Source organism: Anolis sagrei, chromosome 12, assembly GCF_037176765.1.
Source record: "Anolis sagrei isolate rAnoSag1 chromosome 12, rAnoSag1.mat, whole genome shotgun sequence".
NCBI classification, from domain to species: Eukaryota; Metazoa; Chordata; class Lepidosauria; order Squamata; family Dactyloidae; genus Anolis; species Anolis sagrei.
In genome coordinates this window covers 4,159,390-4,173,805 of record NC_090032.1, presented here as the reverse complement: position 1 = coordinate 4,173,805, position 14,416 = coordinate 4,159,390, and the positions used below count along the sequence as shown (strand labels likewise).

At 39.9% G+C, this 14,416-nt stretch overlaps 1 protein-coding gene across 2 annotated transcripts in view; it reads left to right on the top strand.

Moving 5' to 3' along the window:
- Window positions 1-1,042: 1,042 nt before the first annotated feature.
- The window catches only part of TUFT1 (tuftelin 1), a 45,219-nt gene continuing 31,845 nt past the window's right edge, over window positions 1,043-14,416 (top strand). For both annotated transcript variants that reach the window (XM_060758088.2, XM_060758087.2), the window contains exon 1: window positions 1,043-1,151. In XM_060758088.2, coding sequence (XP_060614071.2) covers window positions 1,092-1,151 — 60 coding nt within the window. In that variant the 5' untranslated portion in view covers window positions 1,043-1,091. The remainder of the gene's footprint in view (window positions 1,152-14,416) is intronic.

Sequence of the window (14,416 nt, the reverse complement as noted above, 5' to 3'; positions counted from 1 at the left end):
CTGACAGATGGCCACCCAGCCTCTGTTTAAAAGCTTCCAAAGAAGGAGCCTCCAGCACACTCCGGGGCAGAGAGTTCCACTGCTGAACGGCTCCCACAGTCAGGAAGTTCTTCCTCATGTTCAGATGGAATCTCCTCTCTTGTAGTTTGAATAATAATAATAATATAATTGAATAATAATAATAATATAATTAGTATAATAATAATACTCATATATTTAAAATATACTACTGACAATAGATCATAATATACATTGATATGCTGTCTTATTATTCTACATATTAAATGCCATATAATACTAATAATAATGAAATATAATAAATAACTATAGTTATAATAATAATATAATTAGTATAATAACACTCATATATATTAAAATATAATACTACTGACAATAGATCATAATATACAATGATATGCTGTCTTATTATTCTATATTTGGAGTTGTAATGCTTTTGATTGGGAGAGATAAAGTGGGATATAAACGAATAATTAATTAAATACACTGAAATCAATCAATCCTTAAAGATGAATGGGCTCTCAGCCACAATTGGCGCATGCGCAGTGAACAAGACAAGAAAGTTAGGAGTCTGGAGGGGGCGTGTCCTGAAAGGAGGCAATTTGCGTATGGGGGCGTGGCTAAGGCATTCTCAGCGATGACATCAATCTATCCTTAAAGACGAATGAGCTCTCAGCCACAATTAGCGCATGCGCAGTGAATAAGACAAGAGAGGAGTCTGGAGGGGGCGTGTTCTGAAAGGAGGCAATTTGCGTATGGGGGCGTGGCTAATGATATCATCAGCTCGGCGATGATATCAATCAATCCACAATTAGCGCATGCGCAGTGAATAAGACAAGAGACTTAGGAGGCTGGAGGGGGCGTGTCCTGAAAGTAGCCAATTTGCGTATGGGGGCGTGGCTAAGGCATTCTCAGCGATGACGGTGCAAAAGAGCGAGAGCGAGGTGGGCGTGGCGAAAGGGGGGCGGTAGGCGTGGCCCGAGCGGGGAGGGGGCGTGGCCGGTATATAAAGCGGCGGCGCCGGTGTCTCGCCCTTCAGTCGGAGCGGAGCGGCGCCGGCAGCACTTCCGGCCATGAATGGGGAGAGGAGTCTGTGCACGCTGGTGGACCTCCAGCCTGAGGGGGACGGCCCAGTAAGAGCCTAGGCCTTGATTTACACACATTCAGAGCGTGGCCTCTTGTTTCCTGTGTTTATTATTTCTGTTTATTGTTGCCTCAGGGCAGGTAAACAAACAAACACCTCAGAGAAGGGAGAAGCCTCCCTCAGCAGGCCTCTCAGTACTATTATTACTATTATTTTAGGAAAATGTGCTTTTCAAAGTCATTTTAGACGCAATTAACTGTGAAAAAGTATAATTTTTGTGTATCTATGTCATAATAATATGTAATACTAATATTGTGCTATGTTAATAATATAATATATTATTACTATTATTACTATTATTTTAGGATAATGTGCTTTTCAAAGTCATTTTAGACTCAATTAGCTGTGAAAAAGTGTATTTTTTGTGTATCTCTATCATAACATATTATACTAATATTGTGCTATGTTAATAATATAATATATTATATAGACATGTAATTTATTTATTTTGTATCAAAAGCATTGCAGAAATTAGTATGAAACTGATAAAAATAGGAGAATGCATATAATATTATAATTTAATGCAATATATTAATACAATACAGAAATATATAGTAATATTTCAATATAATACTAATGTGTTAAGTATATGATAATATATGGTAATAATACATTATATATACATGTAATAATAATAATATAATGTAATACAATATAATAATAATACTAATAATAATAAAATATAGAAATGTATACTAATATTTCAATATAATACTATTATGTTAAGTATATGATAATATATAGTAATAATATATTACATATACATGTAATAATAATACAATATAGAAATATATAGTAATAATATTTCAATATAATACTCATATATTGTATATAATAATATATAGTAATAATATATTGCATATACCACCTTCTCGGTGGTGGCCCCCCGGCTATGGAACTCCCTCCCTGTTGAAATTAGACAGGCGCCTTCCCTCATGGCCTTCCGCAAGGGCCTGAAAACCTGGCTCTTCGAAAAGGCCTTCAATTAAGTGCTATGCTTTGGAATGACCACCGGAATGGAATATGACTACGAGACTGATTATGACCCAAACAAGAAGAAGCGGATTTTTAGTTTTAGTTTAGCTGTGTGTCAGTAAGATGTATGTTGCCCTAAATTTATTGTAACTGTTGTCTTTATGTTCTATGTTCTGTACACCGCCACGAGTCGCCTCCGGGCTGAGAGTGGCGGTTAACAAATGCAAATAATAAATAAATAAATAAATAATATTAATAATACTATAATGTAATACAATATAATACTACTAATAATACAATATAGAAATATATAGTAATATTTCAATATACTAATATGTTAAGTATATGGTAATATATGGTAATAATATATTACATATACATGTAATATTAATAATATGATAATTTCATACAATCTAATACTAATCATAATACAGTATAGAAATATATAGTAATAATATTTCAATACAATACTAATATGTTAAGTATATGGTAATAATATGTTACATATACATGTAATATTATTAATATTATAATGTAATACGATATAATACTAATAATACAATATAGAAATATAGTAATATTGCAATAAAATAATACTAATATATTAAATATATACTATAATAGTAATATATGCAAATAATATAATATATTACATATACATATAATAATTGTAATAATAATATAATGCAATACAATATAATACTAATATTAATGCACTATAGTAATGTATAGTAATAATATCACAGTATAATACTAATGTATTAAATATGTAATATAATATGTGCCAATAATATAATATATTGCATATACATGTAATATTAATAATAATCTAATAACAATCGAATAATAATACAATATAGAAATATATAGTAATAATATTGCAATATAATAATACTGATATATTAAATATGTTATATAATATATGCTAATAATGTATATTACATATACATGTAATACTAATAATATAATGTAAAACAATGTAATACTAATAATAATGCAATATACCAATGTATAGTAGTAATATTGCAATATAATACAAATATATCAAATATATTATATAATAATACATGCTAATATAATATACATGTAATAGTAATAATATTATAATGCAAAATACTCTAATACTAATAATAATTCAATATAGCAATGTATAGTAGTAATATTGCAATATAATACAAATATATCAAATATATTATATAATAATACATGCTAATATAATATACATGTAATAGTAATAATATTATAATGCAACATACTCTAATACTAATAATAATTCAATATAGCAATGTATAGTAGTAATATTGCAATATAATGCAAATATATTATGCAATAATATATGCTAATAATATACTATATTACATTTACATGCAATAATAATATTATAATGAAATACAGTGTAATACTAATAATAATGCAATACATTAAAATCCTATATAACAATCATTAGAATAATTAAAATGCTACATATATATAATATATTATAATATTATAGAAGTATATAAGTTTGTGTCTATATAAATGTGTGTGTGTGTTTGTATTTATGTGTATATATATAAATGTTTGAGTTTTCCTGGATGTTATAATGCTTTCGTCGGCGTTCCAAGTTCCACCTTAAATACTGTTTTATGGGAAAGGTCTTTGGGTGATTTGCAGAGTCGGAAGCACAAGTCTATCTGAAGTCTTTATCCTTTTGCATATATGCTCACACTTATCTTTACCTTTTGCCGCTCTCCTCTACAGCAACTTTCATCCTGGTAAAAGGTGTGTGTCTATGTATGTGTGTATGAGAGAGAGATACTCTTATCTATCCATCTATTTAAACATCGGAGTAATCAAATAATTTCAGACTTATTCGTTGTTAGGGATGTATATAGTATTTGAGATGCACTGCATATGTGTATACACATTTCTATATGTGTATGTGCATGTATATACATCCATATATATCTATATACACAAGCCAGCCATATGTATATATTTCTGTACACACATATAATACTAATGAGCACACATGTTGGTAGGCATGTATTAATACACACACATTTATGATTATACACACACACACATATATATAATATACGTATTATATTATAATAATTATATTATAATAACATTATAATATATACACACACATATATATATATACTAGCCGTCCCCTGCCACGCATTGCTGTGGCCCAGCCTATGTATATGTGTTTTATGTGTGTATATATGTGTTTGTGTATATATATATATGTGTTTGCAAATATATATATATGTGTTTGCATATATATATATATATATATATATATATATATATGCATATATATGTGTGTGTATATATTTGTGTATTTGTGTGTATATACATATTGTTTATATGTGTGTACTTGTATATATATATATATGTGTGTATATATTTGTGTATTTGTGTGTACATACATATTGTTTATATGTGTGTGCTTGTCTATATGCATATTTGTGTGTATATGTATATATGTGTGTATATATGTATATTTGTGTGTGCATGTGTATATGTATATATGTGAGTATGTGTATATTTGTGTGTTTGTGCATATATATATGTGTGTGTATGAATGTGTGTATATGTATATGAGTGTATGAGTATATGTATATATGATTTATTTTTTTGGTTTTTAAGTCTGTTCCGCTAGGGTTTGTGTGTGTGTGTATGTGTGTGTTTAGGGGTGATGGATACTCGTTGGTCTGTTAGGGGTATAGTGTCCAAATTTTGTGTCAATTTATCCAGTGGTTTTTGAGTTATGTTAATCCCACAAACGAACATTACATTTTTATTTCACACACAAATAATTTAATACACATAATAGGTACTAAAGTGCATTTCAAATGCACACATAGGTATTAATGCACACATATCTACAGATATATAGACATATAAATACACATATTTTAGTATACATGTATATATGTGTGTATACGGTATATATAAATACACACATGCACATATATACAGTATTTATACACATACATACAGTATACAGTGTACACACATACATACATATTTGTACAGTATACACACATATGTGTATTTTTTGCAGTATTTATACACATACAAATACACAAATGAAGTATTTATACAGACATATAAATATTATTATTATTATTATTATTATTATTATATATACACACAAATAGTAACACACATATAATATATATTACACACACATAATTAGGAGGCATTCATTGGCCAGAGCCCACAAGAGCAACAATTGCCAAAAAAGCTGTTAAAGAACCAGAAGGCCAAATCCCAAAGTCAATTTGCCCGTAATGCAGCACGGAAAGCGGCCAAATGTCTGTTTTCTCTCTGTGTGTCCTCTCTGACGGCGCAAGTCTTTCCCGATCGGCCGCAAAGTAAATCCAGTTTAGTTCAGTGGGTAATCCCGGGAACATTAGGTTCCGGATTTCGACCCGGGTTGAATCCAGATTGAATCTGGTTTGCACGAATGTGGGGGCAGTCAGGGCTGAACTCACTCCGCAAACATGCCGTCGTGCTGGATTTACACGTGAGTTGGGAGGCATGTTGACTCACGCCGTAAACAGAGGCGGCCCCTGAGCATGTGCAGAGCCCTCCGATTCCCATGATCTGGCTGTTTTCATTAAGAATAACCCTCGCTTAGCAGTTTATTTATTTAGAAGTAACCTGAATTTAGCAGGATTTGCTTCTGAAGTTGTGTGCAACGGGTTTCTTTGTTGTTTCCATTCACTCTCCTGGAGTTGTGTGCATTATTTTTAATGCAAGGTTGGTGCACAAAACATTTGAAATAATTTATTGGTTCGACTCATTTGCAAAAAAATATTTCAAATTTGATGCTATGGAAATGTGTCCTGGAAATGTGTCAATAGATAGATATTTTTACGGAGTCACTATTAGCATAAAATGTGATCCGGATCCGGAACGAATGGGTCGTCCGGATCTTAGGAAACGGACGTCCTGAAAGCACATGTCAATATGAATATTCAGGAGGAATTTTGCTGTGCTGTCCTAGATTGGAGCAAAACACCGTCATGTATACAAAGGGAAGTCGCTCCGAGTCGGAATTTGCAAGCTTGGGAGTTTCAGGGAGCGATCTGGGATTTATGGAAATTAATATTTCATTTGGTTGCTCCAATAAATCCGCGGCCCGGAGAACGGAGTTACTCAAGAGTTTCCTTTTGAATAAATATGCCAAGGGCTGGGCGGTGTTGCCATAGGGAGGCGGTTGGGCAAACTTGGAATGGAGGCCCATTGGCATTTGAGATTTTCGAAGCAGAATAGAGCATGGGGAGCATGACTTCTCGGGATCTAGGCACTATAGAGGCCAAAATCCCGTTGGCTTTTTTTTTGCCGCTGGATCACATTCATGGAATCATAGAGTTGGAAGAGACCTCATGGGCCATCCAGTCCAACCCCATTCTGCCAAGAAGCAGGAATATTGCATTCAAATCACCCCTGGCAGATGGCCATCCAGCCTCTGTTTAAAAGGAGCCTCTACCACACTCTGGGGCAGAGAGTTCCATTGCTAAACAGCTCTCTCAAACAGTCAGGAAGTTCTTCCTAATGTTCAGATGGAATCTCCTTTCTTGTAGTTTGAAGCCATTGCTCCATTGCGTCCTAGACTCCAGGGCCACAGAAAACAAGCCTGCTCCCTCCTCCCTATGACTTCCCCTCACATATTTATCCATGGCCCTCATCATTCTCTTCTTCAGGCTAAACATGCCTAGCTCTCGTCGGTCGAATCGCCGTTCCACTCAATGTCCCTCTAAAATCCTTGACCTTCGGGCATCCTCCCCAAGAGATTTCATATGGTTTCTTTCGCTTTCATAACGTCCCTGTTGTCTGAGGGAGTCTGGTTTGCCACGGTTGATCTCAAGGATGCCTACGTTCACATCTCTATTGCCCCTCATCACCAAAGGTTCCTCTCGTTCATGGTTGGCCAGCAGGCTTATTGTTTTAATGTTCTCCCATTTGGCCTGTTGACTGCCCCACGAGTCTTTACTAATTATATGGCCGTGATAGCGGCGTACCTTCGCACTAGGGGGATAACAGTTTACCCCTATATTGACAATTGGCTGATAGTTTCCAGATCTCGTTTCCAGCTCCAAACACACGTTTCTACGGTTTTGCCTTTCCTCCAGTCCCTGGGCCTCGTGGTCAACCTGAAGAAGTCTTCCCTGCCCGAAGGCCTGGTTCCAGAACCATGATTTTAATTATTTTCTAAAAGCCAGGAGGGAGGGAGCGGATCTTACCTCATTTGGGAGTGTGTTCCATAGGCAGGGGGCTACAGCTGAGAAGGCCCTGTCTCTCATCCCCGCCAGACGCATTTGTGCTGTTGACGGGAGCGAGAGAAGGGCCTCCCTGGATGATCTTAGATTACGAGGTAGGACCTAGGGGTGTATGCGTTTGGCCAAGTCAGCTGGACCAGAACCGTATAGAGCTTTATAGGTCAAAACCAGCACTTTGAATTGGGCTTGGAGACGGACCAGCAGCCAGTGGAGCTGGCATAGCAGGGGGGTGGTATGCTCCCTGTTAGTAATCTGGCTACCGCCCATTGGAGTAGCTGAAGTTTCCGAACAGTCTTCAAAGGCAGCCCCATGTAAAGTGCGTTGCAGTAATCTATTCGGGATGTAACCAGAGCGTGGACTACCGTGGCCAGATCAGACTTCCCTCCTAAGGACACATTCCAGTTTAGAGTCAACATCTCCCTTCAATTGTGGTGCCCAGAATTGGACACAGTGTGATTCCAGGTGTGGTCTAACCAAGGCAGAATAGAGCATGGGGAGCATGACTTCCCGGGCTCTAGACACTATAGAGGCCCAAATCCCATTGACTTTTTTTGCTGCTGCATCACATTGTTAGCTCATGTTTAACTTGTTGTCCACAAGGTCTTTTTCACACGTACACCTCCTAACCTCTGAGGATGCCTGCCACAGATGTGGGTGAAACGTCAGGAGAGAATGCTTCTCGAACATGGCCCTACAGCCCGGAAAACGCACAGCAACCTATTGCCAAGAAAACTCCTATTATGGTTGTTTAGAGTCACAGAAATGGCAGCCGCCCACCCACAAAGGCTTGCAAAGCTACCCAAGTTGAAGCTTTGTTTCGGGAATTCTAAGAATATGGTCAGGAGGGAGAATTCAGATGGTTTTGGGAAAGTAAAGGGAGGGAAGGATGATTTATCACATGCGAGACCGGCAGGAGCAGCTGCCATTCTTTCTTCGAGCAAGCTGACTTTTAAGGAGGCCTTTGAACCCCACGTGCCACTTGGTTTTATTTTATTCCAGTATCTGTGCAATAAAAACATCCTGTAAAACACAACGGCTCTCATCACGCGGCCAGGATTTCGCACACGTTGGGTTGATTCTTCCTCCTGTGATGTCCAACTAGGTTGAGGCCTAAGACTAGAATCCCGCTCAGTCTGACAAAGAAGGACCTTCACGGAAAGTCTGATTATTCCCATTGAGCTCCTTTCCTTCTCCTTCTCTTCCTCCGACCGGTTGGCATTCCTTTTAGCAAAAACAACAACAACACCACTTATTACGGTCTATGGACCCATCCGTGAAACAGACAATTGTTTACAAATTCTCTCATCTCAGGAGAAGTTCATTCTACCATATACCAGATACATCTGCGTCGTTTCAAGTAATACCTCTTCCTTCTTTCCCTCTTTTCCTGCCTTCCTTTCTTTCTTCAATTATTCTTTCATTCCTCTCTTCCTTCTCTCCTTTCCTTTCTTCCAACATTCTTTCCTTCCTTCCCCTTTTCCCTCCTTCCTTCCTTCCTTCCTTTCTTTCTTTCTTCATTCCTTCTTTCTTTCCTCCCTCCTCTCCTTCCTTCCTCCCCTCTTTCCATCCTTCACTCCTTTCTTCCTTCACCCCTTCCTTCCTTCCCTTCCTTCTTCCACCATTCTTTCATTCTTTCCCCCTTCCCTCCCTCCCTTTGCTCCCTTCCTTCTTTCCTTTCTTCATCCCGTCTTCCTTCTCTCCTTCCTTTCTCCTTCCATCTTTCCTTCTCTCCTTCCTTCACTCCTTCCATCTTTCCTTCCTTCCCTCCCTTTCTTCCATCATTCTTTCCTCCCTCCCTTCTCTCCTTCCTTCTCTCTCCCCTTCATTCCTTCCACCTTTCCTTCCTTCCTCCATTCTCTCTCTCCTTCCTTCCTTCCTGTCTTCCTTCCATCATTCTTTCCTCCCTCCCTCCCTCCATTTTCTCCTTCCTTTCTTCACTCCTTTCTTCCTTCTCTCCCTCCTTCACTCCTTCCATCTTTCCTTCCATCCTCCCTTCTCTCTCCTTCCTTCCTTCCTTCCTTCCCATCTTTCTTCCATCATTCTTTCCTCCCTCCCTTCGTTCTCTCTTTCCTTTCTTTACTCCTTCCTTTCTTCCTTCTTCCTTCCTTCTCTCCCTCCTTCACTTCTTCCTTTCTTCCTTCACTGCTCCCTTCCCTCTCTCCTTCCTTCCTTCCTTCCTTCCTTCCTTCCTTCCTTCCTTCCTTCCTGTATTTCTTCCATCATGCTTCCCTCCCTCCCTCCCTTCTCTCCTTCCTTCACTCCTTTCAAGTAATACCCCTATCGGGCATTTGCTTCTTTCCCAGCCTTGTTGCCTTTGCAAGGAATTTGGGCCCTGGGAGAGTCTCCCTGGGGCAAGTAGGTGTGAATGTTGCAATTGACCTCCTTGATTAGCATTGAATGCCCTTCCAGCTTCAAAGCTTGCCTGCTTCCTGCTTGGGGGAATTCCTTGGTTGCAGTTCTTTCTGTGCAGGATTTACATCTGAAAGCAGCCGTTCTGCAGTGTGTTGAATGTTGGCTACCTTGATTAGCATATAATGGCTTGCATTTTCAAGGTCTGGCTGGTTGCAGCCTGGGGGAATCGTTTGTTGGGAGGTGATTAGTTGATCTTGATTGTTTCTCGTCTGGATATTTTTGAGTGTGGCTCTTTATTTACTGTCCTGATTTTGGAGTTTTTTAAAATACTGGTAGCCAGATTTTGTTCATTTTCATGGTTTCCTCCTTTCTGTCGAAATGCTTGTGTATTTCAGTGGTTTCTTTGTGTAGTCTGACATGGTGGTTATTATTCCATGTAGCCACAAGGCCCGGGAACGTGTTCCCTGTGGATACAGGGTTCGTATTACGCACTAGCAGTCACCTGCCATCCATTGCTGTGGCCCAGTCTGTGTATATGTGTTTTGTGTGTGCATATGTGTGTGTGTATATATTATGTATATGTGTGTTTGTGTATATATGTGGTTGTGCGCATGCATTGTGATGTATTTTTTGTCTTTTTGTCTTTTAAGTCTCTTCTGCTGTATTTTTCAGTGTTTTTATGAGTGATGGTCACTTGTTGGCCTGAGAGGTGTCTTGTGTCCAAATTTGGTGTCAATTCGTCCAGCGGTTTTTGAGTTACGCTAATCCCACAAACGAACATTACATTTTTATTTATATAGATTATTTTCCATTTTTGTTGATGTAAGAAAGGTGGGCTAAAGTGTCATTCGAGTCTCCTTTGTGGTGAGAAAAAGGAAAGAATATAAATAAGCATAAATAAACATAACAACAACAACAACAATAATAACAATAACAATTAAGGTGAGCGGATGGTCAAGCAACAAAGGGGGATATAATAATAATAATAATAATAATAATAATAATAATAATAACAATAATAATATATTATATAATATACTCTGGAACAAGCCAGTCAGTGGTGATCAGCACACTGGGTGCAGCGCCTCAGGACCTTGGCCTGCACTTAAAAACAATTGGTGCTGACAAAATTACCACTTGTCAGCTGCAAAAGGCCACCCTGCTTGGATCTGCATGAATTATTTGCCAATACATCACACAGTCCGAGACACTTTGGAAGTGTCCGATGTGTGATCCAATACAACAGCCAGCAGAGTGTCTGCTGTGGACTCATCTTGTTGTGTTTAAATAACAATAATAATAATATGCAAAGACTCTGGCACAAGCCAGTCAAGGGGGTCCCGGTGGTGATCGGCACACTGGGTGCAGTGCCTCAAGACCTTGGCCCACACTTAAAAACAATTGGCGGTGACAAAATTACCATTTCTCAGCTGCAAAAAAATAATGATTTGAGGATTTAACTATCGAACTGTAAAGACTCTGGCACAAGCCAGTCAAGGTGGTGCCAGTGGTGATCGGCACACTGGGTGCAGTGCCTCAAGACCTTGGCCCACACTTAAAAATAATTGGCGGTGACAAAATTACCATTTCTCAGCTGCAAAAAATAATGATAAGAGCATTTAACTATCGAACTGCAAAGACTCTGGCACAAGCCAGTCAAGGTGGTGCCAGTGGTGATCGGCACACCGGGTGCAGTGCCTAAAGACCTTGGCCCACACTTAAAAATAATTGGCGGTGACAAAATTGCCATTTCTCAGCTGCAAAAAATAATGATACGAGGATTTAACTATCGAACTGCAAAGACTCTGGCACAAGCCACTCAAGGTGGTGCCAGTGGTGATCAGCACACTGGGTGCAGTGCCTCAAGACCTTGGCCTGCACTCCAACACAAGCTCTGTATAGTCTTGACATGGTGGTTGTGAGAGTGGTCCAGCATTTCTGTGTTCTCCAATAATACGCTGTGTCCAGGTCGGTCTATCTGGTGCTCCGCTATCGCCGAACTCTGAAATCAGGATAGTAAATAAAGAGCGACACTCAGAAAACCAGGGAATTCCAGACAAGAATCAATCTGGGCCAGCTAACACCTCCCAGCAAAGGATCCCCCCAGGCAGCAATCAGAAAACTGGGGAATTCCAGACAATAATCAATCAGGGCCAGCTAACACCTCCCAACAAAGGATCCCCCCAGGCAGCAATCAGAAAACTGGGGAATTCCAGACAAGAATCAATCAGGGCCAGCTAACACCTCCCAGCAAAGGATCCCCCCAGGCAGCAACCAGAAAACTGGGGAATTCCAGACAAGAATCAATCAGGGCCAGCTAACACCTCCCAGCAAAGGATCCCCCCAGGCAGCAACCAGAAAACTGGGGAATTCCAGACAAGAATCAATCAGGGCCAGCTAACACCTCCCAACAAAGGATCCCCCCAGGCAGCAACCAGAAAACTGGGGAATTCCAGACAAGAATCAATCAGGGCCAGCTAACACCTCCCAACAAAGGATCCCCCCAGGCAGCAACCAGAAAACTGGGGAATTCCAGACAAGAGTCAATCAGGGCCAGCTAACACCTTCCAACAAAGGATCCCCCCAGGCAGCAATCGGAAAACTGGGGAATTCCAGACAAGAGTCAATCAGGGCCAGCTAACACCTCCCAGCAAAGGATCCCCCCAGGCAGCAACCAGAAAACTGGGGAATTCCAGACAAGAATCAATCAGGGCCAGCTAACACCTCCCAACAAAGGATCCCCCCAGGCAGCAACCAGAAAACTGGGGAATTCCAGACAAGAATCAATCAGGGCCAGCTAACACCTCCCAACAAAGGATCCCCCCAGGCAGCAACCAGAAAACTGGGGAATTCCAGACAAGAGTCAATCAGGGCCAGCTAACACCTTCCAACAAAGGATCCCCCCAGGCAGCAATCGGAAAACTGGGGAATTCCAGACAAGAGTCAATCAGGGCCAGCTAACACCTCCCAGCAAAGGATCCCCCCAGGCAGCAACCAGAAAACTGGGGAATTCCAGACAAGAATCAATCAGGGCCAGCTAACACCTCCCAACAAAGGATCCCCCCAGGCAGCAACCAGAAAACTGGGGAATTCCAGACAAGAATCAATCAGGGCCAGCTAACACCTTCCAACAAAGGATCCCCCCAGGCAGCAATCGGAAAACTGGGGAATTCCAGACAAGAATCAATCAGGGCCAGCTAACACCTCCCAGCAAAGGATCCTCCCAGGCAGCAATCAGAAAACTGGGGAATTCGAGACAAGAATAAATCAGGGCCAGCTAACACCTCCCAACAAAGGATCCCCCAAGCAGCAACCAGCCAGGCTTCGAAGCTGCAAGGTCATTCAATGCTCATCAAAGCGGCCAATGGCAACATTCACACAAGTATTTTTGAAAATTGTATCCAGAGATTCGAAGGAGCTTGCAATTGAAAACGTAAGAGTTGGACTTGGGGCAAGGTCACAGAATTGACCTTGGCAAAGGAAACCCATAATTCCGATCAAAGCTTCCCTCAGGTCTGGAATGGGGCGGATTTCCCCCCCTGGGCCCTCCAAAACAGCGAGGAACATGTTTGGTATTATCTGTATGTTTCCCCTTTGAATGATTCAGTGTCTTGGAAGCCTTGGCCTGCCCACCACACCTTTTGTGTTTTTCAAGGATCTGTTTTCAAAAAAACGCCGAGTGTGGAAAGTTTCCCAGTGTTTTAATCTGCTCTGGAAAGATTACAAACGTTGTTGAAAATCGCTTCTTTATGACTCAGGTTTCGATTGTGATTTTGCATTCTAACTTTGCCTCTGTTTGTCCAGAAATTTCCTAGGCAGGGATTTTTCTCCCTCCAAAAAAAGGCTTATTTTCGTGCTTTGTCGTTTTGTTTTGCAGCAAAGTGACCGTTCTAGTTTTGCAAAATTGCGACTTATTTTAGGCAGTTGTGCTGCTGCACCTATAAATCTGTCTGAGACTCAAAACAACTGTTTTGCAAAAAACAAAAGTGCAAATTTTTGGCAGCCTTTCCCTAAAAAATCCAGGTCTCGGCACAACCTATGTTTATGTTTCATCAGAGCCTAAATGCAATTTTATACACAAGGTTACGAATAATTTTGTGCATGAAACAAAGTCTGTTAACACCTGAAAACATAGGTGGAGTATTATAGGTAAGAGATGCTCAAGTCATAGAATCATAGAATCATAGAATCATAGAATCAAAGAGTTGGAAGAGACCTCATGGGCCATCCAGTCCAACCCCCTGCCAAGAAGCAGGAATATTGCATTCAAATCACCCCTGACAGATGGCCATCCAGCCTCTGTTTAAAAGCTTCCAAAGAAGGAGCCTCCACCACACTCCGGGGCAGAGAGTTCCACTGCTGAACGGCTCTCACAGTCAGGAAGTTCTTCCTAATGTTCAGATGGAATCTCCTTTCTTGTAGTTTGAAGCCATTGTTCCGTGTCCTAGTCTCCAAGGAAGCAGAAAACAAGCTTGCTCCCTCCTCCCTGTGGCTTCCTCTCACATATTTATACATGGCTATCATATCTCCTCTCAGCCTTCTCTTCTGCAGGCTAAACATGCCCAGTTCCCTAAGCCGCTCCTCATAGGGCTTGTTCTCCAGACCCTTGATCATTTTAGTCGCCCTCCTCTGGACACTTTCCAGCTTG